The sequence below is a fragment of the Ischnura elegans genome, chromosome 3, assembly GCF_921293095.1.
Source record: "Ischnura elegans chromosome 3, ioIscEleg1.1, whole genome shotgun sequence".
Lineage (NCBI taxonomy): Eukaryota > Metazoa > Arthropoda > Insecta > Odonata > Coenagrionidae > Ischnura > Ischnura elegans.
Window position 1 is genome coordinate 84,517,324 of NC_060248.1, and position 25,980 is coordinate 84,543,303.

Below are 25,980 nucleotides of genomic sequence, written 5' to 3' on the forward strand. Positions count from 1 at the left end.
TATTTTTGTGAGGCTTCCCTTCTTTCAGACTTTAGTATCAGTAGTTTTTGGAATTCATATGAGATTTTAGAAAACACTTTTTGAGTCCTCTAAACCTCGACAGAAATCAAAGTCAGTTTACAACATCAAAGACAAAAAATATCTTCACTGTGAGCAAATTTTGAAAAAAGCGTTAAGTAAAGCTACATCAATTTGTCAATACATACCTAATTAAAAATAGCATAAGGAATTTCATTAAAGGTAATGGTAATAAAAGTAGTCCTATGAAAAGAAAACATGCATTTATTAGATAGTGCCATTTTATATATTGATATTGAAGCAAACATTTACAAGCATAATTCATGACCCATTCAACATATAATGCAAAACGGTGTCACATAAAGAAGTAGTTAAATCGTAAATTCAAAAAGTTTCTTTTCATTTCATTATCTAAAAATCCCACAATCAACATCTCTACAAGGTTTGCCCTTCAAACATCTTGTGTTATTACAAATTTTTAATTTTAATCATATTTTGATAACAAGTACCACACACCAATTATGTGTGCCAGTAATCTTAAAATGCTGTCATCAGAAGTTTCCTGCAACTGGGGGAGTCCGGTGGGCTTAAGCAACCCACCATGGAAGTTCACAATGGGAGCAAAGAAAGTTGAGGCTTGGAAATTTCCAGATCTCAAAACAAGCTTATATGAGAGTAATGGTTTCCAGAGAAATGAAAAAACATCACAAAACCCTTTTATCTGCACCAGCAAAAGAATGCTTCTTATGATCTAATTTTCGACAGAAATCCTAAGAAGAAAAGGGTTTGAAAAATGTTTTTACATAGATCTCTGAAAAATCATCAACATTTATTGTTTTCCTACACCATGTTACACTGAAAAGTGTTAGGATACCAAAAGCAGTGAAACATATGGGTTCACTGTGCTTTGCGTTCAAGTTTCTTTGGAAAGGTCTTCAATCCTCAATTAAATATGATCTTATGGACGACATTCTTCTCTGGGGTGGCATTTTACTTTTATCTCTGCAGCTTCCTAGAAGTCAAGGTTTTAAAAGTTAAAATATATTAAAAAATTATTACCACAAAAAATACATAATCAGTACAACTTGCATATCCTTTTTTCCCCAAATTCGAGGTAGATAAACAACATTGTAATCTAACAAGAACAGAAAAAAATGGTAAAATAAGTAAGAATGTGGCAGGTCATCATCCTCACCTTATGGAAATAACAGGAAATATATTACTTTTGCTCTAAATATCAAAATGATCACAATATAAAAACAGGAAAATATTCAGTTCCTTTGAATTACTTCTTAAGTTTGGTCTACATATCATTATCTCATTATATACCATTTCTCATCACTATATGCACATGTACTTTAAAGCATACTGATATTCAGGAACTGACATGTATCATATGATAATGTATTCAATCAACAGAGATATTGAAGAGGTCTTGCTGTGTGGAGGTCTTGAATGGAATTTCTGAGTAGAAATAAAGCCATTTGAACACAAGTGGCTGGTGTAGAAATTCAGTATATACCAAATTTGATGCCTATCATAATATTAACGATAAGTCACACAAACGAAATGCCAAATCCTCACCACATTTGAAGAACCTATAGCCCATTAAATATATCAATGACTGCAACCAAGCACTCCAATTTCACTACTCGCTTACATTTCTGTAAATACGCCTTTGACCCTGTGTCAGACCAGACACTTCTCAGGCAAAGAATTCTCAGGACAACTCACCCTTATGTAATGGACGCGAAAGCTCACACGACAAAGGACAACACCCAGCTGCTCCCGAAAGCTGTTAGCAACGATGCCTCTCGCTGCGAAAACCTACGTTCCTACCTAACTTACCTCTGACTAAATACACCACAAGATCTTGGCCCGAACAAATTTTCAGAGAAAGGGGAATGCATTTAGGTACATGTTGTTATTTCAGGGGTTTTGAACCCCTTTACTTCCATTCTCTACAGCCTTGAACTATCTCAATCTACATCAGGCTCTTCTTTCCATGTCTGAAGTCAAAAGCACTGACTAATGCTGCTTACTTCATCTTATCAGACCATATGCAATATGCATTAAACCATGTTGATTAAGCTTAAAGAGGAGCTAGAGGTCAGAGTATTCCATGACAGGACAGTATGAAGGGCACAAAATCAGTCCTGGGATATTCATAGCAGAGAAAGCTTGGATTAAGAGGTTTAGATGAGCAGGTAAAGGTTACAGTAAAGTTGCCAGTTCTTTTCAGATGATAGGCCTGGTTATTGTTACCAACAATGCAAATTCCACAAAGAGCCTACAGGCACTGCTATTCATAGATAGCTTGTCCTTTCAATGCATACTTCTGATACATGATGTTGCACAAATCAAATAACTGGCAGTCATAATATAACTACAGTCATGGACATGTTGAGGTATTTGATTTCGCGATGTTAGTTTCTTGAATTTAGGGGAAAAGACCTTCAATTCTGGTCAAAATCCCTACACATATATCATCACAAGTCATGATAATCTCCAGGTAGTTTGGATCATGGTTTACCCAGCTTATTGTGGCTCGAACAATATTTTTGCAAAGGTCCTTCCTATGCCAAAACAGCAAATTAAAAATAAATTCCACTGAAACCATGGAAACATCTTGCAATCCTCCCCACTTGCTGAAAGCATTATAAAAAATTTGTTAGCGTGCTACACAGATATCCTCTATTATGGCAGGCCAAAACCTTTTGGGTGGGCTTCTCATTCCAGCTCGAGGATAAAGCCTTGACTGATAATGCTTTGCTCTTCGATACAGAGTCATCACTGTTGAATCAGGGTAATGCGTAGCTTCTGAAATAACTTACGCCATCTATCTGCTACAGTTTTTTGGTCATACCAAAGGAAACAAAAATTGGATGAACATGCAGTGAGCATTTGTACAACAGGTATTTTTTCATCCACACACAACCAAAACTAATTACTTTAAAATAGAGATGTGCGAATAGTATCCGCGAATACTCGAATACCTCGAATACCAGAAAGTATTCGATATTCGAGATCTCGAATAGTTATGCCAAAGGTACCGTCTCGAATACCTCGAATACTTTGAATTTCGCGTCATACTCTTTCGCTCGCACGCCATTGGTAGTTGACTCAGAAAAATGAGAACTCTAGTCGTTTAGTGCATGCAGCGCCGTTTTAGGCAAGCTGACGAACTATATCAAATTCGCGGTTTAGAGCGGTGAAAAGAGTTCGACATGGGGAACCGAAATTGATAGGGTAAAAAAAATCCGAGAATCTCAGGTGTCCCCCGTCAGGAGTAACTCAGTGCCGTGGGATAGTAACATAGGCTAATTTCCCACGATCCGCTATTCCCTCCATTCAGCATTCACCCCACCCAATCTGACGATTTCCTCTTCTCCGAAATCAAACAAAAGGTCCCAGCTCGTGCAGGGATCCTATTACGAAGACTTTAGCGTCGAAAAAATATAAAGTTACCGGAAAATAATAATCGCGTTTCACCCTTCACTCTTTCTCCCCCACTGACCATTTTCCCGCATTCATCTTTTGATAAAAATAAGGCGAGGTGTTTACCATGTGTCCTTTGTGGCTAATAACGACAGGCACTTATTTTGAATCTTCCCCAGGAGATGAAACTACCACAGGGAGGAACTCAGTGCCGTGGGATAGTGACATTGGCGCATTTCCCACGATCTGCTATCCCCCTCCCTTCAGCATTCGCGTTACCTATTCTGACGATTTCCTCTTCTCCGATATCAAACAAAAGATACGACCTCGCGCAGGGATCTTATTACGAAGACCTTAGCTTCGAAAAAAATATCAAGTTACGCGAGAAAAATGAAAACATGTCTCGCACCCACCCCCTTTTCTCGCCCGCTGACCTTTTTCTACCAACCTGCTTCGAATTTCCCCCTTTCTGGAGGTCAACTGCTGCATGAGTACTAGCCCGAAAGGTGTCTAACAATGACTTTCAGCAATTATTGTTACACTGTTATTGGATTGAAATATTAGTCATATGCGCGTAATTTAAGAAAGAATAAGACCAAACACGACATATTTAAGACTTAATTTAAGCATTTTAAGCAGGAAAATAAATGCCGGAAAGACGAAGAAATACGACGGGGTCTTAGCATTTTGGCGTAATGCTCAAATAGGGTGCTTTCCTATTGCTTTTTTATTGCCTAAATCGAAATATTAATACTCTTGGAGTACGTATTAAACGCTTTTAGATTTTTATTGGACGACATCTATTTTTCGCGATTAAATTAAAAGTGAAAATTTTCAAGCGCGCGAAAACGCGACGCGTTAGTGGGAATGATGGGGAAAAGTCCTTGTGACGCATTTCTGGTTCCCCCTCCCACCTTGTGAGGTGACCTTGGGCGAGGCTCAGAGCGCTGATACCTTACAAAACCTTACCTTATCAAACGAAGAAAACTTTCCGACCTTAGCCAGTTTTAATAAGTGATTACTAAGACATGTTTCCCTGAGCTCTGTGCCTCATTCATGCATTAGTAACCTCAGGCGATGTAAAACTCCTATCCTCTCGTGTAGAAACTAGGTCCCTGTGATGTCAAGTGGAGTGGCATCACATGGGTGTTAATGTGGCCTTTTTCAAATGAGGATAAAATTGACCATTGCCATTGGTCTAGACCGGTTTTCTATAACCAAATGATTTGTATATTATGAATACACCAATGGTAGGTAACGAATCACAATCAATGCCTTTCGTTTTCTTTAATGAAGGAAACTACCCTATTTTTTACATAAAATTAAAATATTCTCATTAATCAGCTAAATTCCTGTTTGAATCCTTTAAAGGCAATCACAATTACTCGCCAAAATCTTGGGTTTCCTGCTGCATAGGCGACCTAGTCAAACATTCTCACATTCAAAGTTTAGTATTCGAGGTATTCGAAATTCGAGGTATTCGAATATTCGAGCAATGATTTGATATTCGAATTCGATATTCGAATTCGAGAAATCTACTATTCGACCCATCCCTACTTTAAAATTACAATATTAGTAAAAAAAACTAAGTCAAGCACTTTAAGAATGCATTCCGTACCTAATATTCTTCCTTAATATTACACAGATTGATACATTGCTACTGCTTCTTGCTGATTTCTTAAGTTACATTTTGTAAAACAAACTAAGGTAATTTTTAATTTGTAACTCACATCGGCATAGGAAGAAACACAGTACATACCAATAAAGTGACTAATTAAAGGCACTGTTAAAAAACCTAACATAGTGGTTAAACAAGTTATGCCTTTACTGATAATCACAATTATATCAGTTCTACAGAGGAAGTGATCAGGAAATTTTTCTATACTTATCCGCAGCAACAAATAAATAGAATGAACAAGCACCAGACGAGAAAAACAATGAGTTGAGTTAAAAATATAAATATGAGCTAAAATATAAGTTGATTTACCATCTATGTATTTCCTTACACCATAGATGGCTCAAGATGGCACACCAAAAAGATAAAATATCAAAATTCAGGGTGCCTCTTGACTCAAAAATGAAACACTCTGTGTTGAATTAGTCAGTATTGCCATGAAAACTTCTTAATCCAGAGATTTTACACGTCCATAACAAGATTAAAATGTATATGACTTGGAGAGAAAAAAATATCTTTATAGATGCCACAATCTCTAACAACTGAAGAAAATGTTTTAATAAAGACTGACTACTTGTGTGAACAAAGAATCAGCCGAGATCGCCATACTCGTATGAAGTCATAAGAATGGCAATTTGAAAAGAAATTACTCAATAAATCCTAGAAAATGAATTTAATTAGTATTAGACTCAAACAAAAATGTGACAGGTGAATGTAAATGATGAGCTAAATAAATGAAGGCAGATCCAGGTTTTTTTTCTGGTTCAGGTCACATGATTCTTCATGAGGATATTCACCTATGTTTGAATTATATTTTATTTATTTATTTCCAATTTCCCAGTAAACAGCACATAAAGGCCCTTTCCAACGGAGGATTAACAAAGGACGTCACAAATATCCAAGTCCTGGATAGGTACCACCTAACCAGGCATGATTGAAACCCACAGCCCTTGGTTTGGCAGGCGAGGACTTTACCCCACAGCCACCGAGACTGGCATCCACGATCATTGCACAAAACCAGGTATAAGAAAACAAAAATAACAGTTCACAATAAAACAGTAGCTCAAGGGTATCCTATACTTACTTTGTCTGATAGGTGGGGCTGGGAGGATAGTTATTCTGTCACTGATAAACAACCCCTGACCCAAACCCCACCAAATCCGCCAACCCCTTAAACTTCTTTAACAGCACACTTCACTTAGATGGAGGTTTTTCTTCACGAGGCTTTGCACCACCAAATATGGATCTACTCTGACTGGTCTCAGCAACTTGATTAAGAGGGTCTGTGACTGTCCTTTTTGATAACTTTAATCTTGGCCTCTCAGCAGAATCTGTTACAAATGAAGAAAAAATACTTTGTCATATTCACTTATTCACAGCAAACTAATGAGTACAAAACAACAAATAAAATGAAGGATAAAAAGTATTAAAGATTAAAATTTCACCAAGTAAGTTTGATATGCATTGCCAGTATATTTTTTCTGACTTTTAAAAACAACTTCACTGTAGAAAACTATAGAAATAATTATTAGAATTCTATTGAGACATTTCATCCCATTTGGTAAGCATTATTCCATGTTTTCCAAACTTAATTTTTTTTAATTACTGGTTACATAAACATGACTTTTATGTGAACCAAATTGACAATTTAAAAGTTTTCTAGCAATTTATATGAAATTGTAGAAGTAATAAAATAATTATAAAGACCATACAATCTAGTAAACAACACACACAAACTTGATGACACGCATTTACAAAATTTTACCCACAGTGATAAATGTATACATAGCATACATTTCAAAAATTTCTTAACTGGAATAAATATAAAGATGACACGGACTACTAAATTTTCTTCAGTGTGATAAATGCATTGTTAACACACATTTCAAAATTGGACTGTTTTTCGTAAAAACTTGCTTTTGAATCATTCCATTTCAAATCAACCAGGCCCTGACACCCACCGACTCGGATTTTCATGAAACTTGCCATTGTCATACATTCTGGTATGATTAAAGAGTGTGTACAATTTTTGCCTCCAATTGTCTATTGCTAATGAAATATGAGCAATTGAAATTTGGGCGTGACCCCTAAAGTGCCGCAACGTGCAATGCATGGTGATTTTTATTTTCATCCATAAGACCATTCCTGTGAGATGAAAAGGCATGATTTTTTTTATAAAGCTAAGTAGCCCATAATGATCCCACGATTATTATTAAACATTCACTGCATGAAGTAATTCAGCTGCAAAAAAATAAAGTTTACAAAAAAATCTCGCTTGTACCATTCTTCATTGTCAGCATCCACTGGAAAAGACCATGTGAATACAGACTCATGGTTCAGTTTAAAGTAATCATTAATGTTTGAGCAAAGATCCTGATGAAAAAATAATCATGAGTCTGGCGTTCCTTTTAGTAAAAAAAAACACTCATTCATGGTCACGGGAATAAAATGGCATCTTTTTCAAGGAACATAGAAATTACAAAATTTAGAGGAGAGATAAGTTTATACTCATGATTAAACAATATTGAATCATCATCATCATTAAACAATCATAAAATTTTGTTAATGTTCGGAACCTTTTGGTAAAAAAAAAAATTTTAGACTATTCAAATATTATTTGTACCATTAATCTGAAAATATGTCATTATAATTTCCAATTTATAATTATCTCATCAGTAAAAAAGGATTCTGAAATCGGAGAAGATGTTTCTAAACTGGGAGCTCTGTAAGTTAGTCCTTACCAACAGCAACACTTTCAAAAGAGGTATAAAGATCGTGATGAGAGAATTTACAATAATGAGAGGGTTACGAGGCATTATAACTAATGGTTAAAAACAAAATCAAGGTTTCTTAGAAAGTAAGCAAGTAGCTGTCACAGGCTTAAGTGGATGGATATCTTATCAACTCTTGGGAGTGTGAATTGTGTATGTTTCGAGTAAGCATGGCATGCTAAACCACATTTCTCTCAAATGTCATTAGGGTGAGATCACTATGAATAAGCCCTTTGAAGATGCAAAGTGGAGGATGCAACATTATAAAATCATTTGGCAAACAGCAAAAAAAAAGGAATAGAGCAAAATTTCACAAAGTGGTTCCCTCAGTCCTGGACAAAGTACAGTGGAAGCCCCTTATAACGAGTACGGGATATAGCGACAAGCTCGAATTAGCGACAGCTACCCAAGGAACCATTTTCAACCCTATGATTTAAATGTAAAATAAATTCGTATTAGCGATAATGGCTCGATTCCTCTCTTGCGCCATTCGTAATTATGACAGGTTGACTTTTTGACCACGTACCGCATCTCTGGCATTCAATGCTATTAAAACTGCATTTTTTTCCACCAACTTCGACGTCTAAATGTTCAGTAATCCTCTATTCTTCTTTCCATAATAAATTTCTCGTGTACACATTTCATTGCTCTTTTGTCATCTACTTGCGCCTCCCGCAGTCAGGTTAAAAATTATTCCGCCCTTCTGCTAGCACCATGGCTGGTAAACGCAAGTCCTTGGATTTAAAAACCAAAATGAGAATTATTGCAGATTGTGAAAGTGGAGAGTGTACAAAGAGTGAAAAAGCGAGGCGATTTGGAATTAATAAATTGACATTGTTCACTATTTTAAAGAAAAAGGAACAAATTCGTGCCGTAGTGCTTCAGGAAGGGCGTCCAAGCACCCAAAAACACCTGCGGCCCGGAGAGCATCCGCAGCTAGAAACCCTTTTCTCGTGGTTTTGCCAGCAAAGATCCGCAGGGATTCCTATCACTGGCCTAATGATGAAGGCTAAAGCAGAATATTTGTGTGAGAGGCTTGGTGAAGACAATTTTAAATGCTCGGATGGATGGTTTGCACGATTTAAAAATAGGAAGGGAATATCCCTTCATAAACTATTTGGTGAATCATCAAGTGTTGACGTTAATGCTGTGGAAGGCTGGGCTCCGGTCCTTAAAGCCTACTTGGATAATTACAGCCCCTGCGATATTTACAACACGGATGAGACGGGCGTATATTTTAACCTTCTCCCGGACAAAACTCTTGCCACTCAAACGGACCCCTGCAAAGGAGGGAAGAAAAGTAAAGACCCGCATAACTGTTCTTTTATGCGCAAATATGGATGGTTCAGATAAGTTAAAACCGTTCATGGTGGGGAAATCCGCCCATCCCCGATGTTTTAAGGGAGTTAACACTCTCTAATGTACTTATGAAGCAAACAAAAATGCTTGGATGACGGCTGCTATCTTCACGCAGTGGTTACAAGCGTTTGATGCCAGGATTGGTGGAAGGAATAAAAACGTGCTATTATTCATTGACAATTGCCCAGCCCATCCACCAATAGAACTAAGAAACGTCAAAATTGTGTTATTGCCGCCTAATACTACGAGCGTTCTTCAACCACTAGACCAAGGAGTAATTAAGCTTTTCAAACACAATTTCTGAAGTTTACTGGTGAATTACTTGGTTGCTCGAGAACCTGGACGAAATTTAAAAGAACTGAAGTGGAATGTTTTGGATGCCATGCGGGCAATATCAGTAAGCTGGGAAAAAATACCTCCAGCGCACATATCAGCATGTTTCCGGCATGCTGGATTTATTCGAGAGGAGAGCGACGAGGCCATAGAGATTATGGAGGAAGTGCAAAGGGAAAATGACAAACCTGATGGTTGGGTAGAAATTAGTGATGGGTCGATTCCAAAATTTTATCGATTCCGATTCTGACATTTCGATTCCGATTCTACCGATACCGATTCCATCGATTCTGATGCCATAGGCTCCAAGAAAAATATCACTTAATTCCAGGCAACAAGATAACCACTTTAAAAAATATTACTCTGTGAAAGAGTCAGTCAAACAAAAGCATCTTTCATATCATCACTATGTAATTAAAATATAATAGCTAAATTTCAAAACAGAACATACCTGAAAAGTGATGTTACACGATAGGTATTACTTAAGAATATTAGCACTCATGTTTAAACTTAAAATAAAAGTATCTCCTTTAATATATATCTTTTATTGATAATATCTTATCATTATCAATAATGTCTCACAAATTTAGTCTCCTTTTACAGACTTTAAATTTTTGCTCAGAAATAAAAGCATCTTCACTCTGTCAGCTGACAGAGTGAAGATGCTTTGCTTTCTAGGATAGCCTAGGATATCCTAGGATAAAGCCTGTTGCATTTTACATCACATATTTTTCCTGCAGAACTAAATGTCTTTCCCTGAACACAGTGGATGGCGGTATGGCAAGAAACCTCTTCGCTAATACTTTCAGCCTTGGGTAGGAGATACAAGTCTTTCAGTATTTCCCAGGGAAGGAATTTGGTGGTGCATTCATCTATGATAAATAAGCTTCCACTTCAGCTTCAACAGTGTTTGCTATAGTGACTTTGGCTACTTTTCCAAATGCATCACTGTATCTTGACTATATACCTGTCACAGGCTCCCTAGTCTGCATTTGCTCCTTTGGAATATAAAAGGGATTTCCAAGTAGCACTTTTTGATCTCGAGTTGAGTTGAAAATTACTCGCAAGTATCGAGTCGAGTATGATAATTTCTGAATCAGGCAATACAGCAATGCATACTACAATATATTCTACTCCAATTTTCTATGATGAATGTCTACCCTAATGTAAGAAGGAAAATATAATGAGGATCATGCCCTATAATGAGCCCTGAGTATAGTAATTTTCACAGCTATAATAAAGATTACATACTAAGTATATGAATCATGTAATATTTGGCCCTTTCAAATTCTCAAGCAGAAAATCCAATTATTCTACATGCTCAGCCAGCAGGTTTTGACATCTTCATGTTACAATATTACTGCCTGCAGAAAATTGGCTTTCGCTACACACTTGTGTGACTGGGCAAGTACTTTCCTACCAAAATTGCAAGATTTTGGAGAATTTGGAATTTTTTTTAAAATTATATCAACGATTTATTTGGACCTTGAATCTTCATGGAATTCAAATGGATGAAGCGAACGAACTATAGAACTAAACTTTAGTATTGTGTAGAGCCAAAAAAATTCTATACTTCTCACGTCATTTAATCAGCGTTAAAGTCTCTTGCTTTTTTTAAGTTCAAGAAAGAAACTAAACGCTACAAATGAATATCACATCGGACGGACGCAGTAATAAAAAAGGCAAAAAGATGCCTTGTGATATGAAAACTCCCCCTTCCGCGTGACTCCCCTCGGCGAAGGCGGAAAGGGAAAAAGGGTATCCGTTGTTGCCTTTCGTGGAAACAGTTCATTTTTCTCTCTCTTAAGCATGCTCACTTAATTTCTTCACTTTACTTCAATACCCGAGCCATATTTCTTATGCGTGGGATGGTTCCGAAAAATATCCAATCCTTAGTATTTTCTTTCGAGTAATGCGCTAAATGGCCTAGTCGATCTATACATAATCCTTTTTAACATCCTCAGTTTAGTATTATAAGTCAATTAAGACGATTATCCATACTTTGCATGACGATTTTCAAGACTAATGTTTTAAAAAACTTGAAAAATCGGCCTGTTACCGAGCCTCAGAGGTCCGCGGCGTGTAGGTCAGCCTTGACGCGCGATTAAAAAAATCGCTCTTATTTCCTTCCTCGCAAACTTTTTTCCAAGATTTCTACTTAGTAATCTTTAGAAATCTCTACTTTATATTGTGGTTCAAATTTCCCGAGTTATACTTTTCGTAAACGAAAGATAATGTCTACTTTATGTCAAATTTCACGTGAAAAACGGGTCGGCCATTTTGCGTTGTAAAACCAGACAGATGAGAGCCAAAATCTTCTAAAGTCATTGAAAATATAGGAAAAGCACTAGGTCAAAGGAATATTGCGTTTTTTTATTCCATTAAACTCATACCAACGCAAAACCACCTGGATAAATTCAAAGATTTTTGGAGGAAAAACGATATCTCGCGTGGCATTGAAAAATTGGTCATGTTTGGGCCACTGTATCTCACAAAAGGGTCGTATTTATGTAAAACGGCATATAAATCTATATCTGGTAATAATTTATGAGTATTTACGCTACGTTTCAAGTCTCTATCCCCAAAAAGGTCATTTTGGACTTCATTCCAGCTTTTTCCGATTTCGGACCAGTGCGCGCCGGGTAGGAAGACGATCGGTCGCCGCGGCTGCCATAAAGGTATTCGGCGCCCATGCCGACAACTATAGTGTATTCGGCAAGCTGAAACTACCAGGCCAAGGCATTAGGATGACTTATCGGCTTTAAAAACCGCATAATAACACGAGTTTCATGATAGCGCTTCCTGTCGGCAGATCGCTGGACCTACTATACTCGAAAGCTCTATAACCTCAACTACTCGACTTGAATTTTCGAGTACTCGCACATGCCAGGAAGATATGTGTTTTGTTATCACGATTACGAGGCGCGAAAATTCAAATGACTTTTGGGAACGCGGTCGTATATTTTGTGGTTTGAAGTACTACTGGAATCGGAATCGATTTTTCACCTTGGCAAGTACTCGTTTTCGATTCCGGTTCTTGGCCGAGAATCGAGGAATCGAAGAATCGAGGAATCGAACCGACCCATCACTAGTAGAAATTCAAGAACATTTTGGCTCTTGTGACTTTGAAGAGTATCCAGCCGTTGATGAATGTGCGCCTGTTCGTCAAATGTTAACGGAGGAGTTGATTGCGGCTGCGGAAGACGAAGCTTCCCTAGGCATTTCTGAAAGTAGTTCTGAATCTGAGGATGAAATGGTGTCGATGCCTTCAGTGGTTGAGGTGCGACATGCCATTAAAATAATAACTGACGTTTACCGGGCTAGTGATGCTTCACCGGACAAATTCAATAAACTAAATGAAGTAGAAGGATTTCTGCTCAAAGCAAGTGCGACCAGGAGTCTGAAGCAGACAAAACTTGATTCATTTTTTGTCAGGCAATGAATCTGTGATTGAAAATTTTTGTGCGTTAGATTGTTAAAAGGCAATGGTTTTCCAAAATATATTTTTATGTTTATCAAGGCAGTTTTTTTTAGAGTCATTAGATTAACCTCATTGACCATTTATCTATGGAGAAGTAACCTAGACATTTTTCAAAGCTGCCGCGGTTTAAACCTGTTTTATTTACGTCTTCCAACAAGTAGTTGGTGAAGAATATTTATTTTATTATCGCTTTCATACGTTGTACTTAAAGTGCATGAAGTTTTGAGGATACGAATGACAATTGTTTTTAATGTTCTATAATATGCTGTTTTTATTGTTTCCGAGAGTAAAATATATTGCAAAAATCCATGATGATTGATTTTGACGTCCAATAAATAGTGTAAACATGTTATTTTGCATGAATGTCAGTAACTAAAATCATGTTCATCCAGAAGCGGTTAGCCAAGTCAGTTCCAGGCAGCATTCTTTTCAAAAAGTGTGCGCTACTGCCGCTAGATGTCTCTACGTCCGCTGATATTGCATCTGATTGCGAGAATCTCTACAAAACTTAAATATTGCACTAACAGACAGACTAAGTGTGGATTTAATCTATCATTTGTCATTCTGTTTATTCAAACAATTTTTCACTCATTTCCACCAAAGATAATTGATATGACTTATATGCTTTTAGATGCCGTAATGCTGATGTTATTAGGTTTCATGATTCTGACGGCATTTGAGTCAGCTGTTTTGAAACACGATAGTAAACCATTCATACAGGCAGACTTGAAGCGTAGGAAGATTATTTCTACCTTTATTCCGCCGTTAACATGAAAAAGATAGAATTGCAATACTCATGTGAAACCCTAAAATTTCATCACGCTCCTTTCGTCACTCAATTGCAGCCGCCACTCGTCATTTTCACTACTACTCGGAAAGATAGAAGGAATGAATTTTTTAACAGATTCCGAAGTTATATAGCATTTAATAGTCTGATGCATAGCCGTAACTCGTAGTCATGACGTTCATATATATTTGGGGCATACAAGAAATAGGGATAATAACAGCTCATGATACACAGTTCAGTATGTGTGTGTCTGATGCTGGGACTGTTAAAATCGACTTCTTAATGCCTCGGCATATAGCATCCTGTATAATTTCATATGATTTGATGATAGATTGCAAGTGAATATGAACATTAGTAAATTAAATGTTCAAAAGTATGATTTAAACGCCAATCATGCGGCAATTTTCGACTCGGCAGAAACAGCCGTAGTGACGCCTGAAAAGTGATTTTTTGTGGTGATATAATTGCCTTTGGTAACAACGACAACTCACTATAGCGACAGATTTATCTGTTCCCAAGAGCTGTCGTTATAACAGGTTCCACTGTAGTTCATTTTTCTGACCAGGACTGTAGCAATGTCCATAGAGGTCACAATCATGGAAAAACTGCAGTTTTGGTATAACGAATAGTGAAAAAAGAAAAAGTATTGATGGCAAAAAGTTTTCAACAAATAGTGTATTAAACCAACATAAAATGATAAAGCATACATATCATCAAAATCTAATAAAGTTGGTGTTATGGCTTCAATGAACTGACGTTAACCAAGGTAATAGATAGTGAAAATTCATTTAACTTATAGAAAAAAATCATGACAACATATTTTCAATGGAGTATTTGGAAATGCACATATTCTTCATAAAGAGGTTATACAGCTATGAAACACAACACTTAATAAAATACTAAGACTAGAAACATATCATTGAACAAATGAAATCACTACAATGAGAAGAAAACTATTAGCATGAATGGAACTTGATCAATCAACTACATATTTTCAGTTAATTGAGGGGTCATGGGTAGTAGGATGCAAGATAAAATTTCATGGTAGGAAACATTTTTATGTGACTACTCTCCATTTACCAGCACAAATTTTAAGAAGGTTTGAGTCTGTGTCATCTATTTGATTAGTTTAATAGCACTACCATGTCACACAATGAACATCAAACAGCAGATAAAAACATAATTTGATTTTTGCAAAAAAGAAAAATGTCCTAAAATAGTCTAAATGAGTACACTCACCACCTGGTGGAGGAGGTGGAAGATCATCCATTGGTCTTGCATCTGGACGACCTCTGGGAGGACCACCATAGCTTCTGCCTCCTCCATGTCCGATGCCTATACCTCCTCGATTTCTATCTCTACGCTCTCTTTCCTGCTCTTCAAAATGGCCATAGCTGCCTCTATTGCCACGCTCTGTGAATCCCGGGCCATCCCTGGCCATGCCACCCATCGACCTCCCACCACCACCTCCTCCTACTCCTCCTTCACCACCACCGCCACCACTCCGACCACCACCGAATCCACCACCGCCTCCACCTGAAAGAAAAAAGATTATTGTATTACCTTATTACAACTGAATTTTTATAATTACTTAATAATATTCTCCATTACCACCGAAAGCAGCACACATGAGGCCTTTTACTATGGAGGGGGGGAGGTTTCAACTATTAATGAACAAACAAAAATAATGTTCTCGATAGGGGCTACCCTCTCAGGTAGGACTTAAAATCACAACCTTAAGTGTGGCAGGCAAGGACTTTGCCTCACCACCAACAATGATATTCAATTAATAACAATGAACAAATAAAAACATCTATGTATGTCCTGGATAGGGGCTAATGATCTAGGCACAACTGGAACCGGGAAGTTTAGGTTTGGCAAGCGAAGACTTTACCCTGCTGGCACAGAGGCCAATAAATGAACAGATGACTAATTAGCTAATTCTCAAACTAATGTTTTGCAAAATTGAAAATCTTTGGAGTTTGGGTGGTATTTGTATATTTAATCTGGCTTTTTAAAGAATCTGCATTCTGAGAACCTGATATCAGAGCACAAACATCTTGTAAAGGGAAAATTCAACCTGGATATAAGACCTTCAGCCAACCCTCACATGCCTTTGTTTTTGACACTTGTTGCCGAGAGAAAATTAGGTGAAATTGATGATTAAGACATTATTAAAAAAAAAACCTCTCACAAAAATTCACATAGCTTAATTTGATCCAAGAGCACTCACAGCCTTACATGAATAAGTTTGCCAGTTTTGATGCTTTTCAGAAATATTATCTTTAATCCAACAGTTCCACATTAATCAATTGACACTTCATAATTAATTATCTTTTTTCTATCCTGCATGGGCCACCTCCACTACTCTCACAAGCACCGGCATTGCTCTAGCAATCCTGCCCCTCATAGTTCCTATCACATTGACGTCACTTTGCCATGCAAACCAGGCATCTGTAACTAAAATTTGTAAAATATTCCCCCCAAAGTTGATACATGCTCAGTGTCACAAGTCCAATTTTTGATTCAATTAGCACTTCACGGAACACTTTGGTGGCAAAGGCTTTTTTGCTACCTCCACTAAGTTTATTGTGTCCTCACGTAGTTATAGCTTCTAAATTACTTTACATGTACTTCTAAATTACTAAAATACTTGTTGATTCTAGAGCAAGTAAAAAGAACTTAGCGGAATATTTGTTTCATTACTTGGATATTTTGTAACATCCTTCAAATTCACTACACCATTATGCAGCTGTTATCTCTTCACTGACCAAAACTTCTATCATTGGTTTTTCATACACAGATGTGTAGAGTGGAAAGTGGATGGCAAAAATGTAAGAAAAAGAGGCCTCAAGAGAATAAAAAGTACTTATTTATGAAGCAAGCGTGAAAAAGTAACCAAATTACTAAACAGTAACTCATTCCTGTGATAAACCCATTTACACCAAGTGTTCCATTTTTGGAACACCTGATGTGACTTTCTAATTTAATGACTATGACTCATTATATACAAATATGCCACGGTTTTTCTTTCTGTACCTCTTTATAAAGATATATATGTATAGTATTATGGGGCGCAAAGATTTAGTCAGTTTTGCCAACCCATTGCAGCCAGTGTGTTAATAAATATCGGTCTTTTTTTTCAAGGCAGTTTTTCAGTGACCATCTCTAATGTTATATCAATAACTATTTGCCATTATGCTCAAATGTTGTAAATTTTTCCCTGCATGTTCAGTATTAGTTTGCCTACAGTACTTAATGAAGAAATTTTGAAACAACGTATTTTGTTTTTAATTATAAGCTTTTATTTAACAGTGTTCCATTTTTGGAACACTAGGCAAATCCACTACTATAATGCGTACATTCAGGTGCACTGAAGTATTCACTTTAATTTTAAATCAAGTACGTAATTAGATGTGGAACAATTAATAATCTTCCCGGTTCACTGCGCACTTCTGCTCATCTCATTCATGGTTCTTCTGTCAAGAACTTAATACCTTTTTCTGGTACCGGATGGTGATACTACTGAAAATGGCAGTGCATCGGCTTCTGCTTCGCCTCAACTTCTTCTTGCTCAAAGAAAAAAGGTAACCAAAGTTGTGCGCAAATGGAAAAAAGCCGATCTGACTGCCCAGCCAGTAGGAGGTAGAGATTCAGAAGAACAAATCACGAAAATGGAAACCCCAACAGAATATTTAGAACTCTTTCTGGATATTGAAGTGAACCTTGAACTGACTCTCGGTGTTTTTTGGGAATTATTTTCCAGAGTGATTACGTCTCTGTTCCGAGACGACTTATGCTTTGGGAGCAAAGACTAGATTCGCATAATTCCCTAGTTAGTGGTGCAATGAGACGTGACCGATTTGAAACAATATTTTCAAATTTGCATTTTGTTGACAATTCTAACTTGAACCACACGGACAAGTTTTCCAAGCTGCGGCCTCTAACTGAGCGTCTGAATGACAGATGTATGAAAACTGTGCCAAATGAAATATACTTCAGCTTTGATGAGGCCATGGTTCCCTATTTCGGTCGTGACGGGTGCAAGCAGTTCATTCGTGGTAGTCCTATTCGGTTTGGGTATAAATTCTGGTGCGTCTAGGCTACATCTGTTGGTTTCAGCCTTATCAAGGAAAAAACCCGAACACTCAATACCAATAATATGGTGTACGTGCTTCAATTGTTTAGCAATACACTGAAGCACTCACAACGCAGCATCCCGGTAAATACCATTTTGTGTTCGACAACTTGTTTACAAGCATTGCACTCCTTGATAAACTTCATTCAATGGGCCACCAAGCAACTGACACAGCGAGAAAAGATCGTGTAGTCATACCTCCTTTACAATCTGATGCTACCCTAAATAAAAAATAATGGGGCAAATTTGATTACCGAATTGATTGAAATTGCTATATTTTTTGTAGTTGAAATGATATAAGTGTTGTAACTGTTGCATCTTCTGGTGCCGGTGTCAATCCTTTGCAACAGTCAGTCGTTATTCTCAAAAGCAGAAAAAAGATACAAGTTACTCTGCCAAATTCAATCAAGGTCTATAATCAGTATATGGGAAGAGTGGACCGAGCTGATGAAAATATTGACAAGTATCAAGCATCAAACCGTGGAAAGAAATGGTACTCGAGCCCTCCGGTTATTCTGCTTGGAGCTGTCTTTACAAAATGCTTGGCAATTGCATGAAATAATAGATGTGAAGCCAATGGATCTTCTTGAATTTCGTCGCCGTGTGACCTGTCACTATATAGAGACATACGGTAATTCTGCTGAGCCTGGTGGGAAAGGGAGACCATGAAATCTATGAATTGTAAACTTGACTCACGTCATGACGGCATGAATCATTAGAATGTAAAGCAGGGAAAGCAAACTCGCTGTGTCAAATGCCAAAAATATACCACTTTTCAAAGTAAAAACTGCAATGTATCCTTCCATGTTAAGTGTTCACCTGGATATCATTCTTAATAATGAGTTAATTAAGGTCTGAATCAAATTTTTTGCATGCTCTCAATGAGTATGTCATAGTAGTGGATTTGCTTAGTGTTCCATTTTTGGAACACCTCGAAATTAATTATTGGCAAGAGATACATTGCTTTTTCTTTCGGATATTGTTTTCATATGTATTTTTATCGACAATATGTAAAAATCAGGATAAAATTCGCATTTTTCAAACCTTCGGCATAAATGGGTTAAGGCAACAAAACCAGTCATAAGGAATCCATTTGATGGGATTTGTATTCAGTATTTTTATTGTTTAATACTACCTCATTCCACAGTCTTAAGTGCCATGCATCATTTCAAACTTGTTTTGATTGAAGTGAAAGAAATTTTTTTGTTCGGCATCATAAAAGCATTCAGTATGTATAACTCATACCATACAGTAAAACTATGTAGTATGATTCAAGGTTCCCAAAGTTTGCTAATCCTAATCAGAATGTAGGCTTAAAAGATCTTAAGATTCCTCTTCCCCTCTTTTGATAGAAGGGACTAATGGCACGAAAGGATAGAACTGGCTATTAACCTTGCAAAACCATTGTAAATCATTTTGATTTGAAGAATACACCTTGCTAGTGCTCAAGCTCTTCTAGTGATGAATAGACCAAAAATCTGAAATATCCTATTAGCATGAGAAAATATCACTTTCATGTGGTCATACCTTTATTAAAAAATTATGATGAAAAAAATTTCACTTCTCAATGGTGTCAAAACTCAGAACACCACCCGAGTTAGTCAATTTATATTTTGGAATTAGGAATAAATAGCCAATTAATATTAAGTCTTCTCAAATTGACTGCAATCTCCCACAACTCATGTTTGGAGGATATGTCCTTAAATGTGAATTGAAATAATAAGGGATGACATCAGTATGTACTAGTAGCCTGGATTACAATACTCCGACTGGCACCAGCTTCTACTGTCAAATTGCATTCCTTCCGCTGGGGCTCTCAGACTGGCAGTTACTCAAAATTTTACAGACCTCTCACATTTAGGCCCAATCTTGTCAGCACTTGGAGGCATATAGCTATTTTAATGAGTACAACAGTTCTTGCATCTTTGGTTTCATCTTCGAAAGTATAATTAATAGAAGTGGGTGTAACTTGGTGGAAATTCTTTATCGTAGCAGTTGAAAGAATAAACTTGGCTTTTTCCACACAGTGATTTATTACGACCGACCATGGTTTCGTTACAGCATAACATTATCAAGGTGAGGAGTACAGGTAAATTGAGCATTATATGTAGCATAAAAAATGGAGTGGGAAATTTTCAGGTGCTGTTGGGTAGGGGGAGGTGGCAGTTGGGCTCAGTCCTTGGGTAGGCGTCACTGTGGGTGGGGTGGGAAGAGGGTTTAATGAGTAAGTGGGAAAGTTGGGGAAGGGGGAGCCACAAGGTTATAGGTTGTCATTTTCTAGGTATGAATCCCTGTGGCTTAAAATTTCCAGCTCTTTCAGGGCATCTAATCTGCATCCTTTCTTCTCAAAGTGAAGAATGGCTGGGATGAAGTCACTGTTGTGGCCAATGTCTACAAGGTATTTAGCTAACTGCTAGTTATCTTTTCCAAGTCGATGACATATCTAGTACTCGGCCGCTCTAGTGAAAAAATTCCTCCCTGTTTCTATGATGTAAATCACGTCACAGTCAGTGCATTTAAGGCTCCATTCCTACGGAATTTCCTTGTCCTTAGGTGATTGGAGTATGCTCCTTAGCGATTGGTTGTTGTAAAATGCTGGCCTTATTTTTACTTTAGAGAGTAATCACTGTAAATTAAATGATAATTTCCTGAGGAAAGGAATTCAGCACCTCACCGCATGGCGCCTCAATTTACCTGTACTCCTCACCATCATAATGTTACACTGTAACAAAACCATGGTTGGTCATAATAAATCACCATGTGGAAAAAGCCAAGTTTTTATTCGTTCAACTCATACCTTCAAAAGTTTTTCAGGTTTAGGCACAATTCACATGAACAGCCAAATGGGCATGAGGATGTACACACAATTTTTGGAGTAGATAGTAACTAGTACATGTTAATTATAACGGCACAAAAAACTTCTTCACAGGATATATTACAAGCTGGAAATAGTCAATACTGTGTAGATAAGAGAGAATATTCACCATTGAGGGTATACCGAGGGACCCCAAAAAAATAATAAAAAATAGTTCCCCGGAATATTTAGCCGTAACCCTCCAGATCCTCTTGATTTAACCTTTTTATAATATAAAAATATATGATAGGCTTATGAATGATGATAAATACGAATTGGTAAGTTGATAACATGATATAACATCGAAAAACAAAGTACGAAGTTGGCATTAGCACCAAACTTGATATTGACTATTTTTTTATTATCGACGATTATTTTTTTATATAATTCAATCAATGTCATCAAAATAATCAACATGTCCAGAAGTTTCTCTAACAATGAGGAATCGAGGCTACTGAACATGACAGCTTTTGCACCGCTAGCCTTCAAGGTAAACAGCTTAGGAGTAGCTTTCATTCAAGAAGTCAGCAAGCTAAAGAACCTGGGGAATTGATACACGCTGAAGTCTGTGGGCCAATGGAGAGTGAGTTACTTAGTGGAGCACTATACTTTCTATATTTTACATGTGATTAATCAAAGCTTTAAGGAGAAATCAGAAACTGCGCAGAAGGTAGCAGAAGTGTTGCAGATTGTAAAGATTCAATGAAGACCACTTATACATGTACTTCAAAGCGTTGGTGGTCAGGAGTTAGCCAACCATGAAATAGAGAAACTGTTAAAGTCAATGGGTATGAGCTTTTGAGTCAGCAATCAATAAACACCCAAGCAAAATGGTAGTGCAGTGTAGTACAGGACTGTGGTTGAACTAGCTAGCACTATGCCATTACCAAAGAATTTGGCCAAAACATGGTGGGCAGAAGCAGTTAATACAGCTGTGTATATCCTCAACCAAACAGGTCCAAGCAGTTTGGATGGAAAAACACTGTATGAGATTTTTGCAGGGAAAGCAGCACATCTGTAGGGCTATTCTGATAAACGAGGCCAAAAGTATAGCCAGCTGTAAAATACTGTATATATTTCTTAACGCTTTAACTATAAATGAACACTAAGTCCATTCACTCTCTCTACTTAGGTAAGTAATAACTTTTTTGATGCATGGAAATATTTAATGAATTTTTTGAATTGAAGAAAATAATTTATGCAAGCAGATTACATGAAATCAATGTCTTTTTTCTATGCATGAGGCAGTGAATCCGCATGTGCTCCCACACTATATTAACCCTTTTCTGCCAGCCCATTTCGGGTGGGATGTATGAAGACTGCCAAGGCTATTTACCAGAATTAGCAACATTTAGAAACTCTATCAGCTACTTACACATCAGCTACTTAATTTTATTTAATACGTCTATATTTTTTTCCCAATTCTTAAGATATATTTATATCTTATAACCATAGATAGGTTATGAGGGTTTACATAAATTACAGCCATTGAAAAGGTCACAATCACGAAAAAAAAGTGAAATAATTCGGGCCGAAGTTTTTGCTCAACAAGCAGGGGCCGATATATCCGCCCAGTGGCAGTAAAAGGGTTAATATTTTCTTTAAACATTGGGTGTATAATCAATAACACTTCGTAAATTCATCTCTTACTCCTCCGGCGTGCAATGTCATTTCGTATGGACCCTGTTATGATGGCCTCTTAGGCATGTCATAATATTACAGCCTTGAGGCTTTAGCTACTGCACTTAGGGCCATTTGCCCAGATGAGAATTGCTCGAAGTCATGGGTATGTCCCGAGGCCATAGTTATGGTCCATTCCAACTTATGGCCCTCGCATACGATTAGTGGAATAACCCTGCTGGACAAGTTCCGCATTTTTGGTACTTTCATTAGCACACCAAATATTCATCTGAAGAAATGGGACCCAAAGAGCAAGTTCAGGGTTTTTGTGGGATATTCTGAGAATATAAATGGATTTCGAATAGGGATTAAACCTGGAAACAAGGTAGTTTAGAGTGGTGATGTCATATTTTAACCTGAGACTAGTGGGGGGCTGCAATATATAATCACCAATTTCATCACTTCACCTAATACCTCTGAGGAGTCTCATAATGATTGACCACAAATGGCCATTGGCCTGGCGTACAAATGGCCATTGGCAAATGACTAAATATGGAGGATGTACCTAAACTTAATGGTGATGCGGCCATAATACCATAATGCTAAATCAACTAACATGATTTCTCTATTTTTTCACTTTCCCTACATTCCACTATTTACCAGTCAAAATGAAATTCCCTTAATTCCCAGGTTTTCCATTAGAGTTGTAACCGTGCACGCGATTTAGCAATGCATGACAATTAAAAAATTATAAAAGGTTAATGAAATTGAATGAATCTTAAGGTGTCGTCTAGTCATCAGTACTTACCTCTATTATTTCTCCTATCAAATCCACCACGTTCACTTCTCTTAGCCTCAGCTAAAGCCACTTTTATTACTCGATTATCATTGTTTATTTGAATTAAACCATTAAGGTCAAGAGCTTGTTTTAGGCTCTCTAAATCCTCGAACTCGACGTAGCAAAATCCTTTGAATTTGTCTGTTTCTCTGTCGCGCACAAGACGAATATGTTTAATCTAGGGAGTAAACACCAAAATAGGTGAGTTATTCTGATTTTCTTAAGTAGGTACTGGTACATGATTAACTACTTCAAGAATTCAACACCGTACCTGTTGATGTTGGAAAATTGCATTGATATCACCTTCAATAACTTTCTCAGGCAGATTACCAACAAAAGCAGTGAATGGACCCTCAGATGGTAAGGGTTTATTCCACGAGCCGCCCCTGAAAATTATAAATGATTTTAGTCAATAACACTAAAATGAAAATTACCACATTTATGATGGAGGAACCAAGTTGACTGCATTATGCCATTCAGATGCATAATTAATAATTTCGGGAAAATCGTCATTTTTTCCATGCAACAATGTCTTTTAGTTTGTTCTACATTGACGTAATGCCAATGTATCCTACTATTGCACGTGAAAAAGTTGCCTGTGAACAAGGAACCCGTGTCCGGTATATACATACAACCAAATCCATGCAATAACTTGATAAAAGCTACCATAAGACATATGAAGTATTAACAAATGATTTAACTTCAAAAAACGTGCGAATAAACGCTAACTGTCAAGGAATTTGGATATTTACTTACCTAGCATCATCATAATCATTTCTCCTCGCCATATTTGATGCGACGATTACGCTTGAAAAACAAGTAAAAATCAGCACATGCTGGCGGTCATTGCAAGTTACCACTAAGAGGATTTGCTACGTATTGTTCGTCTTCCACATGATGAAATGGCAAACATTTTTTGACAATCAACGAAATCTGGTCAGAAGCCCTTTTCCCGTCATTTATAACGAGTACTTTCCATCAATTGTGACGAAAATTGCGAGATGTACCCAAGGTGGGTAGGCCTGCCAATAAATTTAACTAAGGTACGGACACAATTTTTTCTGGATATTCTCTTCGTGATAGGTTTAGTTTGAACTCATTTTTCCGAATTTTGAGGTCTCAGGAAGACAATTTAGAAACCGAAGTTTAAACGAATGGTATGTGGATGCGGTACATGGCTAGAAAATGTTTGTGGTGTAGTGTTGCTAGAGCAACAACTTTAGTCTGGGTCCACGCCGACTTGCAGTCAAAACTTATTCTGTTGTTTTTTTTTCCAGAAATACCTCATTTTTAATTTTGACGTCTCTCGCCTTGATTATCGCCTCTGGGTGTGGGGGTACATGGCGATGTAATGTAGTCCAGATGCTTTTTCAACATACTCAGACCAAACCAGAGGTATGTATGGCAACTACTTAATCACTGGTTTCCTCATCCAACTTTATATATTAGAATAAAAAGCATTGGTGATTTCCTTTAGGCCTTACAGCCGAGCCAATCATTTTACTGGGATATTTTTATACCATGACCAATTTTAATGTCCGTCCTGATGACAGGACATGTAGCAGGTTAGAGCACATTGAAGAAACATATCCTTACAACCCAGTAGCATGTTGAAAATGAATGGGGTGAAAAAAAAGGTACACTTTATCCTAATGAACTGAGCTTTTATTTCTAAGAAGTTATTTCTACTTGTCTACAGATCTGTAGAAATGTTCTAAGCCTGGTCATTATAGATGAATTTTTTGTTTGAATTTGCCTTAAGCTTTAAATTATCCTTGGATAGCATCCTGATTGTTTTGAAAACTAGCTATTTATCCACCAGGTTGCTGAAGTCATCTACTTCTTTAGCACATACTTATCCTTTGATCAATGGTGCAGCGAGGGGGAGTTTTGGGGGATAAAACCCCCCCAGAGCTCAGAGAAATTTTTAAGTTAAACCCATTTTATGTAATGGGATTAATATTAATTATAGAATAGTGCAAGGATTAATAAAATATCCCTCATAAAGCCGTAAAACTCACCATTTTGAACCATATAGCTTAAAACTTTTCTGGGGAAGGGCCCCAGCACCTCTCACTTACCCTGGCAGGTATACTATACCCCCAGCGTTAGTTGCACCTAAAACCCACTCCAGTCTTGATTCCTGGCTGTGCCCCTGCCTGTGATCATCCAGCTTTTCGAGGGTCTGATTTTCTGGAAAAACTGCCCCTATTTGGCCTGTGAGAAGTATTCATTCATGCCAATGGCCATACAGTTAAATCAAAATTTGAAAATTCTGCATTGGTAATCATATCACTATTAGATTGTCAGTCCGGCAACAGATGCTAATTTGTGATTATTTCATCCATACTCATCGATGCTATATAATTGGAGACAAGGGCCTAGGCATGTAAGGTTATTCAAAACCAGGGATGTGAAAAAGCCATTGAACACAGATAAGTTTGGAACTGATTGATGTCATAGCCTCAAAATAATTAACTTCTGTTCTTTAGGTGAAAACATGATCCGACATGCTACAAGTGTGTGGCATTGGTGAAAATTACCTAAAAATGTCTTACTAAATACCTTAACTTTGCTGGATTCCTTGATTTTTATTGAGATTTCTTGAAATCATATTTTGTGAGAAATTCACTTATTCCTAAGAAGTTATGTAAATTCATAATTTAAT

At 37.2% G+C, this 25,980-nt stretch overlaps 1 protein-coding gene across 2 annotated transcripts; it reads right to left on the reverse strand.

Annotated features, from left to right (window-relative positions):
* Positions 1 to 264: 264 nt before the first annotated feature.
* On the reverse strand, positions 265 to 24,508 carry LOC124156096 (eukaryotic translation initiation factor 4H). 2 transcript variants are annotated; one of them, XR_006864264.1, is made up of 6 exons: positions 24,069 to 24,507; positions 23,584 to 23,698; positions 23,283 to 23,490; positions 15,102 to 15,398; positions 6,216 to 6,462; positions 265 to 1,030 (listed from the first exon to the last, which is right to left on the reverse strand). XR_006864264.1 is itself a non-coding variant. In XM_046530419.1 (5 exons), the coding sequence occupies exons 1-5, from the start codon at positions 24,098 to 24,100 to the stop codon at positions 6,326 to 6,328; spliced, it is 789 nt and encodes a 262-aa protein (XP_046386375.1). In that variant the 5' UTR covers positions 24,101 to 24,508; the 3' UTR covers positions 6,215 to 6,325. The 2 variants fall into 2 exon arrangements, 1 of the variants encoding a protein (XP_046386375.1); XM_046530419.1 differs by lacking the exon at positions 265 to 1,030 and having other exon boundaries at positions 6,215 to 6,462; positions 24,069 to 24,508.
* Positions 24,509 to 25,980: the final 1,472 nt, after the last annotated feature.

Excerpts from the sequence above, each read along its gene's own strand:
- LOC124156096 (XM_046530419.1), bottom strand. The coding sequence starts at position 24,100 with ATGGCGAGGAGAAATGATTATGATGATGCTAG. Across the intron at positions 23,491-23,583 it reads CAATTTTCCAACATCAACAG|ATTAAACATATTCGTCTTGT; the intron begins GTACGGTGTTGA and ends TTTACTCCCTAG. Across the intron at positions 15,399-23,282 it reads TGATAGGAGAAATAATAGAG|GTGGAGGCGGTGGTGGATTC; the intron begins GTAAGTACTGAT and ends TTTTTCTTTCAG.